The 21,049-nt window shown below is 44.1% G+C and overlaps 1 protein-coding gene and 1 pseudogene across 1 annotated transcript in view; both read right to left on the bottom strand.

The window, feature by feature from the left end:
• The window catches only part of LOC134209199 (beta-1,3-galactosyltransferase 9-like), a 130,099-nt pseudogene extending 112,265 nt beyond the window's left edge, over nucleotides 1-17,834 (bottom strand).
• LOC134209192 (uncharacterized) overlaps nucleotides 1-20,754 on the bottom strand; it is a 20,929-nt gene extending 175 nt beyond the window's left edge. The window contains exons 1-2 of the mRNA XM_062685173.1: nucleotides 20,399-20,754; nucleotides 19,709-20,333 (exon numbers count right to left, since the gene is read on the bottom strand). Coding sequence (XP_062541157.1) covers nucleotides 19,709-20,333; nucleotides 20,399-20,443 — 670 coding nt within the window. The 5' untranslated portion in view covers nucleotides 20,444-20,754. The remainder of the gene's footprint in view (nucleotides 1-19,708; nucleotides 20,334-20,398) is intronic.
• Nucleotides 20,755-21,049: the final 295 nt, after the last annotated feature.

Genomic DNA, 21,049 nt, shown 5'->3' with positions numbered 1-21,049 from the left:
ATCGTGGGCTTGTAGTTTGTGCCAAGTCTTGTAATCCTAGGTGTGCAGCCGCTGGCTCGTCGTGGAATCTCGGATCAGAAGCATTCTTTCTTCTTTGGAACGACTTGTTTCCATTGTGGTATACTGCTCCGACTTCATCCTTGCAACGACAGTTCTTGAACAGGTGTCATTTGCGATACGAAAATCCGGAAACTTGTCTCCTTCACTATTTACTCTATATACCAGCTTCTTGTACCACGGATCCACCACTTGATCCACTGTGAAAACGGCTTCGGATACTATTCTCGAGAGCGCATCCGGTACTACGTTGATTGAGCCTTTCCGGTAACGAATCTCGAAGTCAAATGCGTTTAGCCGCAGTAACCATCTGCTCTCATCAAAGCTGTAGGATTTTCATTGACTTAAGGTAGCTGAGGGCTGCATGGTCGCAGCGATGAAGAATCCCTTCCACGTATGCTCGAAACTTTTCGATTGCTCGGATCACCGCCAAACCTCGCTCCGTGACGGAATATCTCCGCTCCGACGCTGACAGCTTTGCGAGAAGTAACTAATCGGATGTTCTTCACCGTTGATATCTTGCGTCAGGACCGCCCCGATGGCAGTGTCACTGGCATCGCACGCTATGCGAATGGTTTAGGTAGTTTGGCATTGCAAGCACCGGCGCTGAGACCAGAGCTGCTTTCAGTTTGAAGCCTTCTTCTGCTACGGAGTCCACCGGAATTTAACCTTGGCTGATGTCAGGTTTGTGAGTGGTGCCTAGCTCCGAGGAGGGGAGATGAAACGTCGGTACCAGTAACATACTCCCTAAGAACCGCTGCCTTTCCTTGACGTCGGTTGGAAACTGAACTATAGCTTGGTCTTCTCGTCATCTACTCGCCAGCCTTGCTCGTCGATCACGTAACCGAGGACTTATGCTTTTCCTGCAGAACATTGATTTTCCGACGTATTGTCAGGTTTGCTTAACGCAATCGGCGGGCTACCTCTTCCAGCAGCGCGATATGTTCCTCAAAGGTTTCAGAGCAGATGATGATGTCGTCTAGATAATTGAACACCAGAGGTTCCAGATCGGCGAATAGGTGCGTCATCAGCCGCGCTAAGGCTTGACTAGCTGTACACAGTCCAAACGGACGACCTTGAACTGGAAGTGTCCGCGGGATGGAACCGTGGCCTCAATTGTCTCGAGCCAGGGTGTAGCGGTAACTGCCAGAACGCATCATGGTCCACTGACGAGATGTATTTGCTGCTTCTAGGTTGTTGGTGATTGCTGCGATCTGCGGAATAGGGTAACCTTCGTTTACCATAATGGAGTTGAGATGCCGGGCATCCAAGCAGACACGATACTGTCCCGTCTTCTTCTTTACCGTAACCAACGGGGAAAACTGTGCCTCTTCAATATAATCGAGCGCTATCATTCGGTCGATCTACTTGTTCACCTCCTGCAGAACGTACGGCGACATGGGATAATGCCTTTGCTTCCGCTGTTGCATTTCCGACGTCGATGCGGTGCTCTACAGTCTCGTACGTCAAAACCTGCCTGCTTCCGCTTTTGGAATTTTCGGATCGCATGCTCCAGTCGCATTCTCTGTTGTGATGATAGCTGCCTCATCTCATTTGCACTCAACGCTGGTTCCTCTTTATCCGCTTCTACCTTGCAGCATACCGCTTTAACGCCATACATGTCCCAGAAGTCCATTCGAAAGGATGATACAGTCCGGGATAGAGGGTACTAACAGTACTGGTAAAACCCGTTGCGGTTATTGTATACGATCGGAAGGTATACGAAATAGAGGAATGGCGTGCCTCTACCATCCGTGTTTTATTCCGCCTATAACTGTTCCTTTCTGCAGACCGTATTTCTCCGCCAGGTCGACCAACTTTCCTCCAAGCAAGGAGCAGTTTGCTCCGCTGTCAAGCAGTGCTGTTAGTTCATCGCTTAGCACCGTTACGACTGCATGCGGACGGTTGTCATTTCCGGGATTGACGATAATTGAGTCTAGGTTCTGGAATTTTGAGATTTCGGAGGGATGTCCGAAGGGTGCGGAGAACTGTTCCCTCTATTGTCGTTCCCGCGGACCGTTTCCGCATCTGCTCGACACGTGAAACAGCTACGAAGTGAGTAGCCTTTTCGTCCGCATCGATAGCAGAACAGAATTGCTTGCGGTTTTGGGCAATCCATGAACCTGTGACCGTCTTCGTCGCGTTCCAGAAACCATGATTGGTCGTTGGTTGCGGAGATTCCTGCTGCTCCTCGTGGTGATTATCCTCCCATCTGGCTGGCTCTGGCTGCCGTCAGTGGCTTTGCTGAGGAGCGTCAGCTAATGCTTCTTCGAGTTTCGAATTTCTCGGCGTGCTGCCAGCTCTGCGTTCTTTCATGCTATCTGCGTTGCTGTGGCTGACGTTGCTGAAACTGCATGTACTGCTGCCGTTGTGGCTGGAATCTAGATTGTTGTTCCTTCCGAACTGCTGACGTGCTTCTTCGTGTCGACGAACTTTGTCCAAATCTGGGTGGCTGATCGTTCCGCTTGTTGCTCGGACGCCAGGTTTTGCTCTCCAGGTTCAGCTCCAGCGCGTTGACTTGCTCTGAGGATCATCGATGCTGTGCTGCCAAATATCACGTGATTCTTCTTCCTCTGCTTCGTATTGCGGAATGTTTTCCTCTACTTCTACTGAACTCTGTTGTAGCGGTGTGGTTGTTGTTGCTGAGGAAGCGTTGTCACCCTGTTGACGGTTACCGGCTCCAAAGTTCGGCTCCAGAAGCGCACTGTGCGGAATTGGTCTGCGCTGTCTTCAAGAGCATTCGTGTTTCGTCGTACCCGTGCAAACTTCTACCATTTCTTCCAGTGAACGCGGTCTTGCTGCCGTAACGATAGCTGCATAGTTCTCGTTCATGTTCTTCTTCACCAGGAAAACTTTTCTTCCTCTGGATTCCTGCACCAGTGAGCGCCGTTTCGTCCCACTCAGCTGCTGCGTTCCTTTTCGCCTCTCTGGAAGCACACCGTTCGGAGCTGTGGGACCCTCGTTCTTGAAGGGCTTCTCGATGCTATCCGATTCACTCGCTGACCTCGTATCCGGTTTGTCCTTCTAAACCCTATCCTGATGGTGAAGTTCTCGATCCGGTGAAAAACCCTGCCAAATCAAACGTCGTTAATATGCGCTAATCAAACGTTTGTTCGATCGCAATTGACCTACCCAATAGGGGTTTCTTTGTAGGCGCCGGAGTGATGGATCGGCCAAATTGTTCCTTCGCTGGCTGTGGAAGTTTCGCTGTCGGTCGCACACGTGTCCTTCGATCGCAATGACCTGTATGATTTTTTGTTGGTTATGTCACGCTGGCAAAGTTAACTTTTCGGTAGAATTACCTTTTGTTGCCCCGTCAATCCGTGCTGCATTAACCGGATTTTGCGTCAGCGATCACCCTAAGCAGGAGAGTTTCTGGAATCACGGTGATTTTTTCGGACAAACGGTAGATGACTCCGTGGATGCTCGTCCTCTCCCGTGAGACAACACCTTGAAAATCGACGGTTGAATCCTGTGCAGCTTGTGGCCTTGCGGAATGCACTTAGGACCGATTGGTGTTCGCAAATTGCATTTTATTGTCGGACGACACTTTCCACGCTCCGCTATGCCACCGTACTGCGAAGAATGGTGTTCTTTTTTTTTTCCACTCCGTTCCGTTGGGTTGGTATCTGTTCCGCGACGCTTCAAACAAATCATCGCTTCGCAAAGAAGTTGCCTTTGTCACAGGGGTGGGCGATAGTGTTTGAAACGACGGTTGAGAGTGAATCGTGGTTGCGTTGTTGTATTATGTTTTGCGTGTGAGGCGACAGTTCACTTTGCTTCGTTCACTTATTCAAGGAATTCACCACAGATAAACAAATCTAAACGTAACGGTTTCGCCGGTTGCGACAGGATGATCTACGATGAATTACATCCCCGCAACTTCGACGTCGTGGCGACAAGACAGAAAGTGTGGAAAAGCGGGCATCAAACGGCTACCTTCTCAAACCTGTGGCACACCAACGAGCTGGGAACCGGTTTCAGTGGTGGGTAAGATGCGCCAACGTGTGATTGGGTGGCAGCCAATCAACGCAGAGATGTCAAGTTGAGGAAAAAGGTCGTTTCTTCAACTATAGCATCATCAACGTGCACTGCCCACACGAAGGGAGACCCGAAGCGTTCTACACACAGCTGGAGCAGACATACGATGGATGCCCACTGCGGACGTCAAAATCGTCATCGCCGACATGAACGTACAGGAAGGGAGGAAATGTATAGTGACCGGTCGGACCGGACAGTCTGCACACCGTATTGAATGATAAAGGCCAACGATGCATAAACTTCGCAGCTTCCTGCCGAATGGTAGTCCGAAGCACCTTCTTTCACCGCAAAACTATTCACAAGGCCACATAGAGATCCCAAACCAAGAAACGGAAAACATCGACCACGTTCTAATCGACGGTATTCTTCTCCGACATCACGAACTCCGCACTTACCGCAGTGCGAATATTGAATCCGACCACTCCTCGTTGCAGTATGCCTGCGCTCAAAATTCTCGACGGTGTACAACACGCGTCGAAGTCGGACGCCCCGGCTTAACATTGGGCGGCTACAAGACGGTAGACTAGCCCAATGATACGGCAGACGAAGATGGCGGTATGGTGATGTACCTGGGAGAACGCGCGCAGGACATAATTCTACCGGCTCCGGATCTCAGAATCAGAAGAAGATTGGCCGGATGAAAACAACAAACCCCTGGGTTGACCAACTACCAGGAGAGCTATTTAAACACGGTGGTGAGACACTGGCTAGAGCGCTACTGGGTCGGTCATTACCAAGATTTGGGAGGAAGAAGTTTTGCCGCAGGAGTGGATGGAAGGTGTCGTGTGCCCATCTACAAGGGCGATAAGCTGGATTAGGCAACTACCGCCCAATCACATTGCTGAACGCCGCCTACAAGTACTCTCCCAAATTTTATGCCGTCGACTAGCACCAATTGCAGGGAGTTCTGGGGAAGTACCAGGCGGGTTTTATGGGCGAACACTCCACCACGGACCAGGTGTTCGCCATTCGCCAGTAAGCTGCAAAATGCCGCGGATACAACGTGCCCACACAGCATCTAATCATCGACCAAGCAGCTGATACAATCGCTGGGGACTAGCTATAGCAGCTAATGCACGAACGGATTTCTGGATAAACGACATGGTTGAAAAGCGACGATGGATCGGGTGATGTGCGTAGTTCGAGTTTCAGGGCATTCTCGAGTCCCTTCGAAACGCGCAGAGGGTTACAAGGTGATGGTCTTTCGTGTCTACTATTCAACATCGCTTTGGAAGGTAATACAAGAGCAGGGAGAGCAGCACGACTGGTACAATTTTCAATAAGTCCGTCCAGCTATTTGGCTTCGCCGACGCATAGATATTATGGCACGTAACTGAGAAGATGGAGAAGCCTACATTAGACTGAAGAGGAAGCCAAGCGGATCGGACTAGTCATCAACACGTCGAAGACGAAGTACATGTGGGAAGGAGTTCAAGAAGACAATGTAGCCACCCACCGCGAGTTTGCATCGGTGGTGACAAAATCGAGGTGGTAGAAGAATTTGTGTACTTGGGCTCACTGGTGAATGCCAAAAATGATACCAGCAGAGAAATTCGGAGACGCATAGTGGCTGGAAATCGTACGTACGTACTACGTACGCCGTACCAAATTGACTATCTAAAAAACGCTCATTAGACGCTCGGTTCCTCTACGGACACGAGACCTGGACGATGCTCGTGGAGGACCAACGCGCACTTAGGTTTTCGAAAGAGTGCTGCGTACCGTCTATGGTGGTGTGCAGATGGCGGACGGTACGTGGAGGAAGCGAATGAACCACGAGTTGCATCAGCTGTTGGGAGAACCATCCATCGTTCACGTTCGAACCATCGGCCGTAGCCAGAATATCGGACAGTAACCCGGTGAAAATGGTTCCGACAATGATCCGACGGGCACAAGAAGGCGAGGTGCGCAGCGGGCAAGGTGGATCGATCAGGTGGAAGATGAATTGCGGACCCTCCGTGAACTGCGTGGTTGGCGACGTGTAGCCATGGACCGAGCCGAATGGAGAGACTCTTATATACCGCACACGCCACTTGGGCCTTAGTCTGAATAAATAAATAATAATAATAAACGACTTTGAATTAGCGGACGCTGCACCACCCCTAGCTCAACGGCGCTCAACGCTCAAAGTCGTTTAGGTGCTTCGTGATTATAGGCTGCCATAGCAGCCCACGGTTTGGTACACGTTCATTCGTACCTACGCCCTAATCTTATTGGGTTTGCGCAAATCTTCTGTCTCGTCGGAGGGCCGTCGTGTCAGGTCTGATTAGTGTCCCACCTAACACCGGGGCATGAGCGTGTGCGCTCTGGGCACACGATTTCTGGCGGAACCGTGTGGATACATGCAGCTTTTATAGAAGTTTAAGGACGAACTTTCAGAATCCAATGTTGTTCCACCTCGCGTTTTAATGGAACCACTTTCTATTTTGAAGGAACGGGCTGCTATCATCTTTTTATTCTACGCTTGCCGCGACGCGGCGAAGCTAAAATAAAAGATGACAATGACCAATAACATACTCACGCGTGTGCGTGCGCAACACGTCGAAGACAAAAGAATTTCTCTTTGCTGATATTCTGTTTTACAGGTGTTTGGGCGCCCCCGCATCGCTCGACGCATCAGTATGTCATGTATGTCAGCAATTGGCCTGGGGAGGGATCATTAAGCCCTTGGACATAGTCCCTGCTGCTCTTGGACATAGTCCCAAACTGACTATCTACGAAACGCTCATTAGACTGGTAGTTCTTTACGGAAACAAATGTTGCGTATTATCTATAGCGGGGTGCAGATGGAAGATGGTTCATGAAGGAGGCGAATGAATCACGAGTTGCAACAACTGTTGGGAGAACCATCCATCGTTCGCATCGCGAAAATTGGAAGACTGCGATGGACCGGGCCCGTAGCCAGAATGTTGTACAATAACCCGGTGAAAATGATTCTCAATAGCGATCCGACCGGCCGGCACAAGAAGCCGAGGTGCGCAGGCCAGCAATGTGGATCGATCAGGTGGAAGACGATTTTCGGACCCTATAGCAGACTGCGTGGCTGGCGACGTGTAACCATGAACCTTGTTGATTGGAGAAGACTTTTATGTCTACACAAGCCACAACGGTCCTGATCTGAGTAAAAATTAAAAATATTTTACTTTGTTCCATATTTTACTGATGAATGGAGTCTCCTGACTGTGATGAGCGCTGAGGAAGGCGACAAATGCCTTTGATAAATTTTTCGCAATAGTTCATCAGAAGACCTTAATCAGATGGCAGCGGAGATGGGAAAAGTGAGATACGGGTAAATGGATGCACTCTATTATCCGGCAAGTATTTAAGAGACCCTAGTTCAAAGGTTTGTAGACGGGATTTCATTCGAACATATTTTCAATTTATGTACAAGAAGTTTGATGAGGTGTTTAATTGATTACTGGTCTAACTATGGCCCTTAGTGCTATAATCACAACCGTTTATCATTTCGGTTATGAAATGCTCGACAAGATTCATTAGAAATAAAGTTACCCTAATCATTTTCTACTACAGTCTTTCACATACTGTACATATTCACATCGAGTAATCAGAACATTGTTAATTGATGTCCATGTTAGGTGATGGATTCCCGGTAGATAGGCATTTAGCAGTGATTGAAATAAATAATTGTTCAGAGTATGACTTAGTTTCAACGTAATATACTTCAAAAGCAAACTCTAGTTTAAATGAAACATGGTAGTTGATAGTGATGGTAGTTTGTACCACTGGCAGCAGCGCCTAAATTGAATATTATTTACAGGCATGAAATGCTGAAAAAACCTATATAAACATAAACATATAAATTTTACTATTTATTATTTATTTGTCATTGGGTTAGTACGTTAACAAGTCAAACCATGCCTAGAAAGCCTACATTATTGATAAGAAAAATTATTGTTTGTAATTGATGTGATTTTTGATTGTATAAACCATAATCCCGTTTTCATCTAGTTCAACTGTTCAGAAATAGTTTTACCATTGAACAATGATGTATAATTACACGATGAAAATTACTTTCTTTGATATGTTGAATGCACTGTTGTTGGTAACGGAAATTAGTAATTAGTAAATGAATCCACACTGTACCGACAAACGATAGTTAATCAGAATGCCCAATTTGAAATTAAAAATAATTCACTATACGCAGCACAAATTTCATTTGATTTCGAACAATAATGTGACATTAATGCTAGCTAGTAGGCCACTGATAAGTCACGTTCAATGTCGTTGATGATGGTGTATCGAAAAATGGTTATTTCCTTCATTATACGGAGATTTCACGTAGGCCAAACCAGACAAACAAACGGTTGCATTTTCGATGTCACCCTGGCCATCGGCGGGAATAGTTGCCCGCTTAGTGTAATAACGATAATTGATAGAGCACATCATCCGTCGTGGCGCTTTATTCGGCGGTGAAGTCGATGAAAAGATTGCCGATTGCCGGTTGAGGCCAACGACGGCAGCTGTCACATGGGTCGGCTCGGAAATAGTACAATATGGTGTCTTTATTCAAACACAACGGAAGTGCTCTCGATACTGCATTTCCACCGAACAATTCGATACATTGTATATAGATAGAGTAACGTTGCAGCAATATCGTCGCCATTTATTTTGTATTTAAATAGCCGTCGTAAATTATACAGACGACAGTTTGCTCTTTAGACAGTCGCAGTTGTATTGCCTCTGGGAGGAAGCTAAAGTGCATCGATTGATCATCTGAATGGAAGAGCGACGAGGGAAGGATATGGTGTGTTGATATGAACAAAAATAGACCAAAGGTGTTATGGTTTGACATTGTTGGAAATAATATACCAAATGTTTGTGTGACTTAATTTTAATTGTAATTGATTATACTAGACATACATTTGAAAAATGATCAAATCCATTCTATATTCATCTCGGAGAATTATAATAATAATAAATAAATTTTGAATGTAGCGAGAAATGTTATGACAATTTTGTTGATATTTATTTACTCAGACTAAGGCCAGAGTAGCCTGTGCAGTACAGAAAAGTTTTCTCAATTCACCTTGATCTATAGCTGCACGTCGCAAACCACGCAATTTACGGAGGGTCCGCAAATCGTCTTCCACCCAATCGATCCACCACCGTTCGTTGTTCCCGTTGGATCGTTGTCGAGAACCATTTTCATCGGATTACTGTCCGACATTCTGCTTACGTGCCCGGCCCACCGGAGTCGTCCGATTTTTACGGTGTAGACGATGGAAGGTTCTTCCAACAGCTGATACCACTCGTCGTTCATTCGTCTTCTCCACGTACCACACATTTATCGAACGATGTTCAAAAACAAATTTTGCAATGGTATAAAAAAGAAACTTAAAAACTATGAGTAATTTTCCTAGCATTGGCGTGTTTGTGCTTTTCTTGTACATTAGATGCATGTAAGATACATGTACTGAAAACTTGAATGGTATTTTGAAATTTTGAGGTTTTCGATTCAAATCGTATTTTGGCTATTACATTTGATCTCATAGTCTGATCTGGCTCAATTTCAATAGGAAACAAAAGGACAGGATTCCCCGTTAAATAAAACTTGTTGCGAGTGAACCGGTTCGTCGAGCTGAGTCGATTCGTATATTGCACTATAGGTTTCCAGACCATCTATAAAAAGTTTGTTTTTGGAACGGATATATAGCCTTTACGTATATATATTATACGAGAAAGGCAAAAAACTATACCGAGATACAAATTAGCGTTACTAGCTCATGCGTTGGACTGACCATCCGAAGAAAGCAAGTCCAATATGTGGTCCAGTTTAATTTTTTTTTTTTTTTTGAGTAAAAGATTAACGACTCTCGGACAAAGTTTCGTTTGTGATTTCCGCGAAAGAGTTCATGCAATAGCAGTCATAGGAAGCCTACAATTTAAATGCTAGTAAGAATTGCGTGAATTTCAGTAGGAACGTGGAGCTAAAAAAATAAATAAAAGTAAAATGGTCTTAGTCGTGAATATTGCACATTTCTGTAATTATTAGCTTTCTCGTAATTATACATTTTGTGTTTGAAATGTTTGTGGTACAAAGTACCTAGTGAATAAAAATATCTGTTCCTACTATATGTCATTCGCAGTTTGAAATCCCAATCTATTCACCGATCGAAACACCTTAAACAATTTAACCTCCTTCACTAAGTTTGTGCCACTAAGCTAACTAGTCAGAACTAGTCAAAACAAACCAAAAACTGGAAATATCCGAACGACCTTCTCAACAACCGCGGAAATGAACCGCTTTCAGCGGCTCAACTAACAAGTGACCTACAAACGAACGTGACGATTTTCGTGGCGTTGTAAGCTGCTGGTTTGCGCGCAGTCAGAAAGCTCAATTAACCGTCATGCCAGACAGACCAGACACCAGACGGACAGCGCACGTCGTGTAAATACTACCCAATGGTCGTATGTTCGTTCCACGGCGATAGACACGCGCATGAGTACGAATATGAGTGTTTAACTGTTTTATCGCGAACAGATGTTTTTTTTGTACCAATATGATACGATTCCAAATAAGACGTCTGTTTTCTGATAGTGCTCAATCTGTGGTAAAGTTATAAGAAGCCGGAGAGCAAACAAAGTGTCTATCTGTGGAGCATGCGTTTTTTGGAGGCCCCGTAACGCCAATAAATTACATGTTAATCCAGATCAGGGTTGTTAATCGTTCATTTATCGTTATCGCCGAAAAAGTTTATTGTGCTCAACGCTTCGGTTGTTACGATAAAGATGAATCAACTCAATTATTATCGAGACTCGATAATAACGTATTGTCGCGTAGCACCAAATTAGAATTCGAAGTCGGCACTTCCAAACCGAACTTTCTTCGAAATTTTATTGCATGTATCTGGAGAAAAATCAACTTCGTATAAAAAGCTACATACTAAATTTGTTCCGGATAGACAATAAGTTAAGTAAAGCCTCTGAATTCAAATTTAAATCTACTCGCGTTCTTAAGGGCCCATCACTCAATGAAAGCAATGCAAAACTCATCCATACGTGAAACATAAAACAGCAGTTGCTTCCGTTTGAGTGGTGTGCCTGAAAATCGTGTTATTTATTTGAGCTCAGGAGGCTGCACTTCACTGGATAATTTAGCAATTATTTGGTTATGATTACGCGGATTGCACAAAATGATTGTACCAGGTTAATTTTGATTGTAGCGCTCTAGAATCAATGCTTAATGCATGACACTCTACGGTACGAAGAAAAGTTTGGTTGTGCTGAAGATTTTTTAGTGACTTTTTTTTAGTGTTCCGCTAAGAATAAGGCGGAAACTTGCACTAACCAGCCATACTTGCTTCTCTGCGACATACACATACGCTACTACCTAGGGCGCATGATTACTTTTTCTTTATTAATCTTTGTCGATAAGAAAACTAATGCTGCATTCTAGCAGGCTGTCTACTGTAAAAACAAAAATACCTGATTTCTCCAGGTTTTTTCCAGGTGTTTTACATTAATTTTCAGGTAAAAACAAACGTCCCATATATAGATTTTAGCAGCGAAATAACGGATTCAAACAAGTAAATATTGCGAAAACATTTTCAAAAGAAATCATTGGTGGCCTTACTACATTTTTTCTCATGAATTACTTAAGAAAATACAATCGGCAACGACCGAGGCGACGAATGAAGAATCACGATTGGAAGCTTGGAACATGGAACTGCAAGTAGCTAGGCTTCGCAGGTTGCGACAGGATAATCTACGATGAATTACATCCCCAACTTAACATCGTAGCGTTGCGGGAAATCTGCTGGACAGGACAGAAAGTGTGGGAAAATCGTGGCATCGGACGGCTACCTTCACCAAAGCTGTGGCACCATCAACGAGCTGGGAATCGGCTTCATAGTGCTGGAAAGATGCGCCAACGCGTGATTGGATGGCAAGCCAGGATGGCAGCTGAGGATAAAAGGGCGTTTCTTCACATAATCATCAACGTGCCCCGACGGCGAGAAAGAAGCGTTCTATGCAGCTGGAGCAGACATAGCGATGGATGCCCACTGCGGGACGTCAAAATCGTCATCGGTGATAGAACGCTCAGGTAGGAAGGGAGGAAATGTATAGACCGGTCATCGGACGATGTCTGCATACCGTATCGAACGACAACGCCAACGATGCAGAAACTTTCAGCCTCCGCGGAATGGTAGTCCGAAGCACTTTCTTCCCCACAAAAAATCCACAAGGAAATAACCTAATCAAGTAACGGAAAACCAAATCGACCACGTTCTAATCGACGGTAAATTCTTCTCCGACATCACGAACGTACGCACTTACCGCAGTGCGAATATTGAATCCGACCACTACCTCGTTGCAGTATGTCTGCGCTCAAACTCTCGACGGTTTACAATACGCGTCGGGGTTGTCCGCCGCGTGACATTGGGCAGCTGTAAGACGGTAGACTAGCCCAAGACTACGCGCAGCAGCTGGATGTGCACTCCCACGGAAGAGAGGCTAGGCGCGCATCTCTTGAAGATGTCTGGAGATATTCGATCCGCCATTGGAAGCACCGAAAACCGCTGCACTGGCACGGTGACTCCGGATTAGATAAATGACTGGTATGACGGCAAATATGAGCAGTTAGTGGAGGAGAAAAACGCAGCTTGGGCGAGATTGCTGCAACACCGCACGAGGGCGAACGGCGCAATACAAACGGGCGCGGAACAGACAAAACTCGATTTTCCGGAGGAAAAAGCGCCAGAAGGAAGATCAAGACCGTGATGAGACGAACACTGTACCCGCGCTAATAATGCACGAAAGTTCTATGAGAAGTTTAACAGGTCACGTAAGAGCCACGTGCCACAGCCCGATATGTGTAAGGACATAAACGGGAACCTTCTTACAAACAGGCGTGAGGTGATCCAAAAGGTGGCAGCAGCACTACGAAGAACACCTGAATGGCGATATGGAGCAACTGTGGCGGTATGGTAATGAACCAGGAGACGCGCGCAGAACATGCGACTTCCGGCTCCGAATCTCCAGGAAATCCAGGAGGAGATCGGCCGGCTGAAAAACAACAAAGCCCTGGGTTGACCTATCCAGGAGAGCTTTAAAAACACGGTGGTGAGGCACTGGCTAAGCGCTGCACTGGGTGATTACCAAGGTTTGGGAGGATGAGGTTCTGCCGCAGGAGTGGATGGAAGGTGTCGTGTGTCCCTTATACAAAAAAGTGTTGGCACCGCGCAATCACATTGCTGAACGCCGCCTTGAAGGTACTCTCCCAAATTTTATGCCGCCGACTAACACCAATTGCAAGAGAGTTCGTGGAGCAGTACCAGGTGTTCGCCATACGTCAGGTATTGCAGAAATGCCGTAATAACGTGCCCACACATCATCTTATCGACTAAAGCCGCATATGATACAATCGATCAGGACCATCTATGGCAGCTAATGCACGAAAACGGATTTCGGATAAACTGATACGGTTGATCAAGGCGACGATGGATCGGGTGATGTGCGCAGTTCGAGTTTCAGCGGCATTCTCAGGTCCCTTCGAAACGCGTAGAGTTTACGGCAAGATGATGGTCTTTCGTGTCCTATTCAACATCGCTTTGGAGGGAGTAATACGAAGGGCGAGGATTGACCTGAGTGGTACGATTTTCACGAAGTCTCCAGTTATTTGGTTTCGCCGACGACATTGATATCAATGCACGTAAGTTTAAGAGGATGGAGGAAGCCTTCATCAGACTGAAAAGCGAAGCTAAACGGATTGGACTAGTCATCAACACGTCGAAGACGAAATACACGATAGGAAGAGGCTCAAGAGAGGTCAATGTAAGCCACCCACCACGAGTTTCTATCGGTGGGGACGAAATCGAGGTGGTTGAAGAATTCGTGTACTTGGGCTCACTGGTGACCGCCGATAACGATACCAGCAGAAAAATTCGAAGATGCATAGTGGCTGGAAATCGTACGTAATTTGGAATCAGCTAGACGCTCCGATCGAATAGAGTTCGCCGCCGTACCAAACTGACTATCTACAAAACGCTCATTAGACCGGTAGTTCTCCACGGACACGAAACCTGGACGATGCTCGTGGAGGATTTGGACTCCGCTAGACGCTCCGATCGAATAGAGTTCGCCGCCGTACCAAACTGACTATCTACAAAACGCTCATTAGACCGGTAGTTCTCCACGGATACGAAACCTGGACGATGCTCGGAGGACCAACGCGCATAGTTTTCGAAGGAAGTGTTGCGTACCATCTAGGTGGGGTGCAGATGGCGGACGGTACGTGGAGAGGCGAATGAACCGAGTTGTACAGCTGTTGGAGAACCATCCACCTTCACACCGCGACAATCGGAAGACTGCGGTGGGCCGGGCACTAGCCAGAATGTCGGACAGTAATCCGGTGAATTGGTTCTCGACAACGATCCGACAGGAACAAAGAGGCGAGGTGCACAGCGGGCAAGGTGGATCGATCAGGTGGAGGACGATTGCGGATCCTCCGCAGACTGCCTGGTAGGCGAAGTGCACCCATGCACCGAGCTGAATGGAGAAGACTTTTAAGTGCAGCGCAGGCCACTCCGGCCTTAGTCTGGTAATAAATAAATAAATTCTAACAAAAAATCTATTGGAAATTCCTTTTCAAAAATTCCTTCGTAAACACAGCTGATGAAATAGCATGAGAATCCTAGGTCCACGGTGTTAGGCATAACGGACCTTAGCCTTAGGCATAACATTAGGCGTAATGGATAATAGGCATAATTATGTTGTGGGCTGTTTTGGGGCATTTATACTTAACATCCTTTATGCCTAACGTACATTAACACTTGCAACGTTAACCGAGATTCCTAATGTCGCTCCCCTCGTGACTAAACTTTTAGTTTGCCTGGACCTACGCCTGTACCGGTATTATAAGTGTTAAACCGATGTAGATGATGAAATCAAGCATCACTACAAAAAAATGACTTCGGATATTCTTTTGTTATTGGGGTTTTTAGAAACACATTCGGAAGGAAAAACTTGAATATCCATAGAATTGCCTCGGGAATTCATTTCACATTCACTTTGAACTTTGGAATTATTTTGTGCAAGTCGTTCAAATACCTTTAAGAAAATCCATTGGCCTTTGAAAATTCCTTTGGCAAAAATCCTTCACAAATCCCTTTAGGGCGATGACATTCTGACGCGTCGAGCGATGCGGAACGCGTTCAAGCACTCGTAAAGCAGAATATCAGCAAGAGAAATTCTTTTGTCTTGGACGCGTTCGCGCACGCACATGTAATCGGTCTCAGACTTTTTTTTTTAAATCCATACGAAAATTCGTTCAGCCATTCTTGAAATTCCTTAGAAAATTTACCCAGACATTCTATCGGAAGTTCCTCCAAGAAATGCATAGTGAAATCCTTACTAATTTTGTATATCTTAATACATTCCTGAATAATTTCCAAGGGAATTCTCAAAATAATTTACAATGAAATCCCTTTTAATCTCCTCCTAATCAAACAAACCATAAATGTAAAAAATGATTTTGCCTAATTTTGGTCGTCCTTTGCACCAGTTGTCGCTTAGTGGTCATATATGCCAATATAAGAAAACAGTATGTATTCATAATAGGAACCAAAATTGAGAATAGTGCCACAACTGATACATGCGTTCCTATTGTGGATTAGGCAATTTTGAGTACTATCACGAATTGCGGTTTTCAGTATGTTTCGGAGTGGAATTAAATTTGATAAAACTGCCTCGTCTTATGACAAGTGTGATTCTGTTAGGTAGAAAATCTGCAGTCCATGGTTGCTTTTTTTGACATTTTCATAGACAATTACACTCCGTGGCTGTGTGGAACTGCTTTCATAAGCTTACAAACGATTTCCAACTAAATATCTCATTTGTAGTGGAAGAAAAAATCATTAAATTTAATACACCCGCACAATCTACAGATGTATCCAAACATTGCCTTAACAAGAGCTCACGCTCTGCTGCAGCGGGATGACACTATAATTTGTGCCACACCGAAGCATTAGCGGAAGGTTGGTTTCAAGCAATTTACGGGAAAACATATCACAAAAACGCAGCGTGCCAATGAGAGGTGAGCCGAAAAAAGCCACCTCCATAAGTGGGAACGGCGTATATAGGGAAAGGACATTTTCGGCTGAGGCTGCAAAAAACCGTTTTTCCGTTCAAATATGTTACTCAATATTTGGGTTCTATAAAATCACATTTCATTCCGTTAGTTTCAGCTGCATATGAGGCGAGCCTCCAGAACAACATATCATTACCCTATATACTCATAAATAGAGTCGCTGCTCAACGCTGGTGACGCCATTTGACGATGATTGAGAACCTGTTGATAGCGGCCTGGAGTGGTAATACGGTTTGTGTATTACTGCATACTACATTACTCTGTAATAGGTTGTTGATTCAATCAATCGCATAAAAATGAATGGCAATTGGGTAACAGAGTGAAACCTAATAACTCTCTTCATTAATGAGCACATTCCTCACTGCAGTTGTAGTGACGAAGATAACAGTTCAGTTTGTCATTTTGTTTTAACTAACAAATAATTAATTTAAATACCTGAAGTTCCCTGTTCACTTTTCTATTTCCGGTCTCAGAAGTAGGTATAAAGAACAAAAAGTACTAATTTTGCATGCTGTTTGCCTGGTTGATGACTTTCTGAAGCACTAACCTAGTCAACAATGCTGACTAAAAGCCGCAATTAAAACACCACAAACATAATTTTATTGATGTCACGATGCGACCCGGCTACCGGCCATGAGTTGCACACCTACTGGAAAGTAAGAATTACTGCTGCTGTTCTCTACCGTTTGTATTCGGTATGACGCTACTAGTGGTGGTCGCAATTGCAACACCGCTTCGCAGCCTGGCGGATGGAAGTAGAGCAGATGTATTGCCCGGTGGGAAGCGACGGAAGATCATTCCCATCGCGCGTGGCCCTCTTAGCAAGCTACGCGTATGAAGATCCCACGTGAGCACTTTATTAGCAGCACTTGGCGGCACTAATTTCCTCAGACCGATGCGAGTGAACGCTATATCGTCTGCCGAAACGCCGCCGCCACCACCACCACCGGACGACAGGGGAGTGAATGATGATCTTTGTGTTGATCTGCGCAGTGGGGAGTGGGGTGCAGATACCTAGAACTTACCTTCGCTCCAACTGTTTCTTCTCTGTTCACTTTCGCTCTTTATCTGGACGAAGAATCATACCAATAGCAGGCAAGTGCTGCACGATGTCACACAACAGGTTGTACACACCACTACACATTGGAAACATATAAAAACCGATTGAGATTTTATAAATTTGTGTTGAAAAAATATTATTTGAAGAATTTTTGAAATTTAGAGTCAATATCTTTTTGGACACTACAATTTACTAATAACTCTTTCAATTCATGCTAATGGATGTGGAATTATAGTATTTAATAAAATTTCATAAACTATCCATTGGCCCTCATTTTTAAATAGTGGCATTGATTTCCTGTTTTTTCTCCGTTGTGTATACAAAGATCGAGCAATTAATCGGAAAACGAACGGCGAACCATGGACGTCGTATTTACGATTCTCAGTTAATTGCTCCTTGTTTGGCCTATGCCACTCAATTTTCCTTATTATTTATATACTTCAACGACGCATTTCACTTTCATCAGACAATTCATTTTCGCTTTTGGGCATCATGTGTGTCGCGTCAGAGATTGAGATAGTAATCTACTGAACAACGATTCAATCACCTTTTGCTGGCCGTCTGCCCTGATTCGTATTTTTATTGTTTCAGATTGGTTGAAAACAGCTGGCTGCTGCTGGATTCAGTGGCGATCAGGTCTGGTGCTGATGTCATAACGATTTCATTATGAAATGCTTGCGACAACTGATTCCCTAGAAAACGACACAAAAGACAAAATAATTAATTTTGCGAAAGCGTAATCAAGCGGAGGGAAAATTTCACCAATGTAGCAATAAATCTAAATTGACTGAGAATTTCAGAAAAATGATTTGGATTGTGTAGAGAACAACGGATGGCGCAAGCCGCCAGCTTTAAAATGATGGTCCACTCAGCTCAGCGCGATTTGGTATCATTTAGAGATTGATAGCGTGAGTTCAACATTCCCACCAGTCGAAGGAGAAATGGGTTAGAGTGGAGTAGCACTTGCACTTTAATCCCCACCGTAATCTCCAAGTAGAACGAGACTAACTGGTACCGTAAACAAATATATTTTTAATCTTTTCCAATTAATTAACGCCTTATGGGTTAAATCAGTATTTCTATGATAATGATATAGGAACTGCTCAGATTTGTCTCACTTGGCTCCGATATTCATCCCAATTGATTTGTTTCTTATTTTTTGTCATTTTTCAGCAGTGAGTACGCGTTGACAGAAAGAAGCAACGAAATTGGTGATAGTATTTTTTTATTTCGATATGATGAATATTGTTCAGTGAGGGACAGTTCCCCTATTTCATAAGGGCTTCAACCAAATGAGCTCAAAATCATACCATGTTATTTTTTCTCGGTTATATGAAAGCACGTGGCTTGAAATTTTTGATTGTTATTAGAAAAGTTTATTATGATGACAATATATTGTTAAAAAAGGTCCAAAGGGAGGAGAGCATCCATAAATGGTGGCCCGTTGATGGTGACTAACCTGCTTCAGAAGTTCCACAGTTCCCAAAAAATATGATCAAAAAATCGAAAACATTTTCTTATTCTATGAACTTTCTGCATCCTATAACCAGAACGGCAAAAATAGAAAAGTTATGATTGACAAAAATTCAATAAAATCGATTTCCAGATCAATTAACATTTTTCTCATGTGGTTGAAAATAGTTGTGTTGATAATGCTACCAGATGTGGAATTAGAAACAAAATTCCATCATAGGTTTTTGCAGGATGGCCAGAACACCAAATTCAGTCGCCATGATGCAACTAACGCACATAGTTCTCAAGCTCATTACCCTAGCCTTCTCAAATTCACCATTATCCCGCAGTTCAGACGGGTTGACTACCGTATTCTAAATACACCTGGTTACCATGTACCTCGATTCTCTCTTTCATTCTCTTTCTCCTGAACACAGTACATGACGATTTACCAATAAGTATCAATTAGGAATAATTAGATAAAAGCAATTCATTCAGAGCCAACCTCCATGTGTCATGACAGTGCTCACTCCCGATGACCAGCCAGTTTACACAACAGTACTCATAAATGCAAAATTTCTACCATTACCTCTCATCAAGTGACGAAAAATTCTTCAAAAACTAGCATGATTTTGACCTCACGAGTATATGAACTTCTTTCAAATGGATTAATACGTAAATTATCGTAACAGTTTGTTGAACAGCATCATATTGTTGTAATACTTATGTTATTAATTACCTCAGTCTTCCTTGTTATGCACATAAATTGTATGGTTTAGAATAATTTGGCCGAACACTAATTTTTCTAACAGTTCAAATTGTTTCCTTATATCAATTCCTTGTGGGGAGGTGATAAATGATAAGTGCAAGAAATGAAGTGATTAATGTAAGAATAAAAAAGTAAGGATGTTCAAGGTGAATAGTGAGGAAGGAGAGTGATTATTTGGAAGTGAAAGTAAGTTTTCAGTAAAGCAATACATAACTTCTAGGCAGCAGTTGCTGCAGTATCGTCGTGAATCGCGGAACAGATTCAATGCACTTTGATTTGGTTAGCAACAAATCGATCATGTTCAAAAGATCGAGAACCCCTTGCGCGACAATTATCGATGGAGCCCATTCCAGCTTGCTCAACGACGACAAGTAGCGAGTGGTCATTTTAAGAAAATTCTTCGTCATCACATAGAAATCGAACAACCCATCCAGCAGATGCGGTTGCAAGTTATTCTTCCCCATCATTTCATGCCTTCTGAAAAGGAATTCCTGATAGTTGTCAGTTGAGGTCTTCTTGAAGCGTTGAAGCTTCTTCATCTGTCTGTGGTTCAATTGATTGTGTTCAACATTCATAACGTGTTCAAGAGATTGACGGGCGTTGAAACCCTTTTCATTGCAAAAACCACAGCCAAACGTAAAAGCCACTTTCTGCTGACGAAGGTCAACCTCAGAAATATCCGGTGGCCGATAGCTGTTGAAATCTGCTATTTTTTGCAACCGATCCAACAAAGCTTCCAGAAGCGTTACCATGTTCAGGTCCAGCAGAGGAGCTGCATTCAGACGGCGTATTATTTGCACGTAAGCCGGAAGCTGAAAATGGTATGCGACGTTCCGGCCACGATGCTGTCAACATCCAAAAAACTTTAGATCAATACACCAGATTTGATGAAAAAAAAAAACAAACGTACCTTCAAAAGTTTTCTTTGACTTATTTCCTCCTCCGACACTACCATAGTTTTGCCTGCGTTATCAGCGGAGAAAAATTAAATGAATCACTTCTGCCTTACAGCTAAACACAAAATGAAAGGAATGAAAGGCGATAAGAAACCGAGTGATTCAGATTCACGAACTACTGATGTTGCAGCGTTGCAGCTGGATTTAAATTCGCGAATACGAAAGTAATGCCTCTACTCACTCTTATGACAAAATCTCATTGCTATCTGTCAGACTGTGCGTGAAACATGGCCGCCAATCACCCATTCTTGTTCCTCCACAGTAAAATCCCATAAGGAACTGTCAGACTGTGCGTGAAGCATTTACCTTCGTAGTCGCGAATTACAAAATTTTGCTGTCTTGCGCCGTTGCCGTTCGTTGTCAAAGCAAAGTCGCGCAAACCGGGGTGCCAGATATGTTGATTTTCAGAAATCTCATCAGTAAATAAAATGTCAATGGATTGGGCCGATGGGGCAAAGCTTTTCATGAGACGTTCACAGAAACATTTCCAGAATGATATATTTACAGTGACTATAATAACAGTGTCGTCAAGTGTCAGAATTGGAACAGAATCGTCTGTCAGTTCCATACAAATGCGCGTTCCAAACGAGCAGGAGACCTGTCAA

Source organism: Armigeres subalbatus, chromosome 2, assembly GCF_024139115.2.
Source record: "Armigeres subalbatus isolate Guangzhou_Male chromosome 2, GZ_Asu_2, whole genome shotgun sequence".
NCBI classification, from domain to species: domain Eukaryota; kingdom Metazoa; phylum Arthropoda; class Insecta; order Diptera; family Culicidae; genus Armigeres; species Armigeres subalbatus.
The sequence above is the reverse complement of the archived record's forward strand: the minus strand, read 5'-3'. Positions and strand labels throughout refer to the sequence as shown.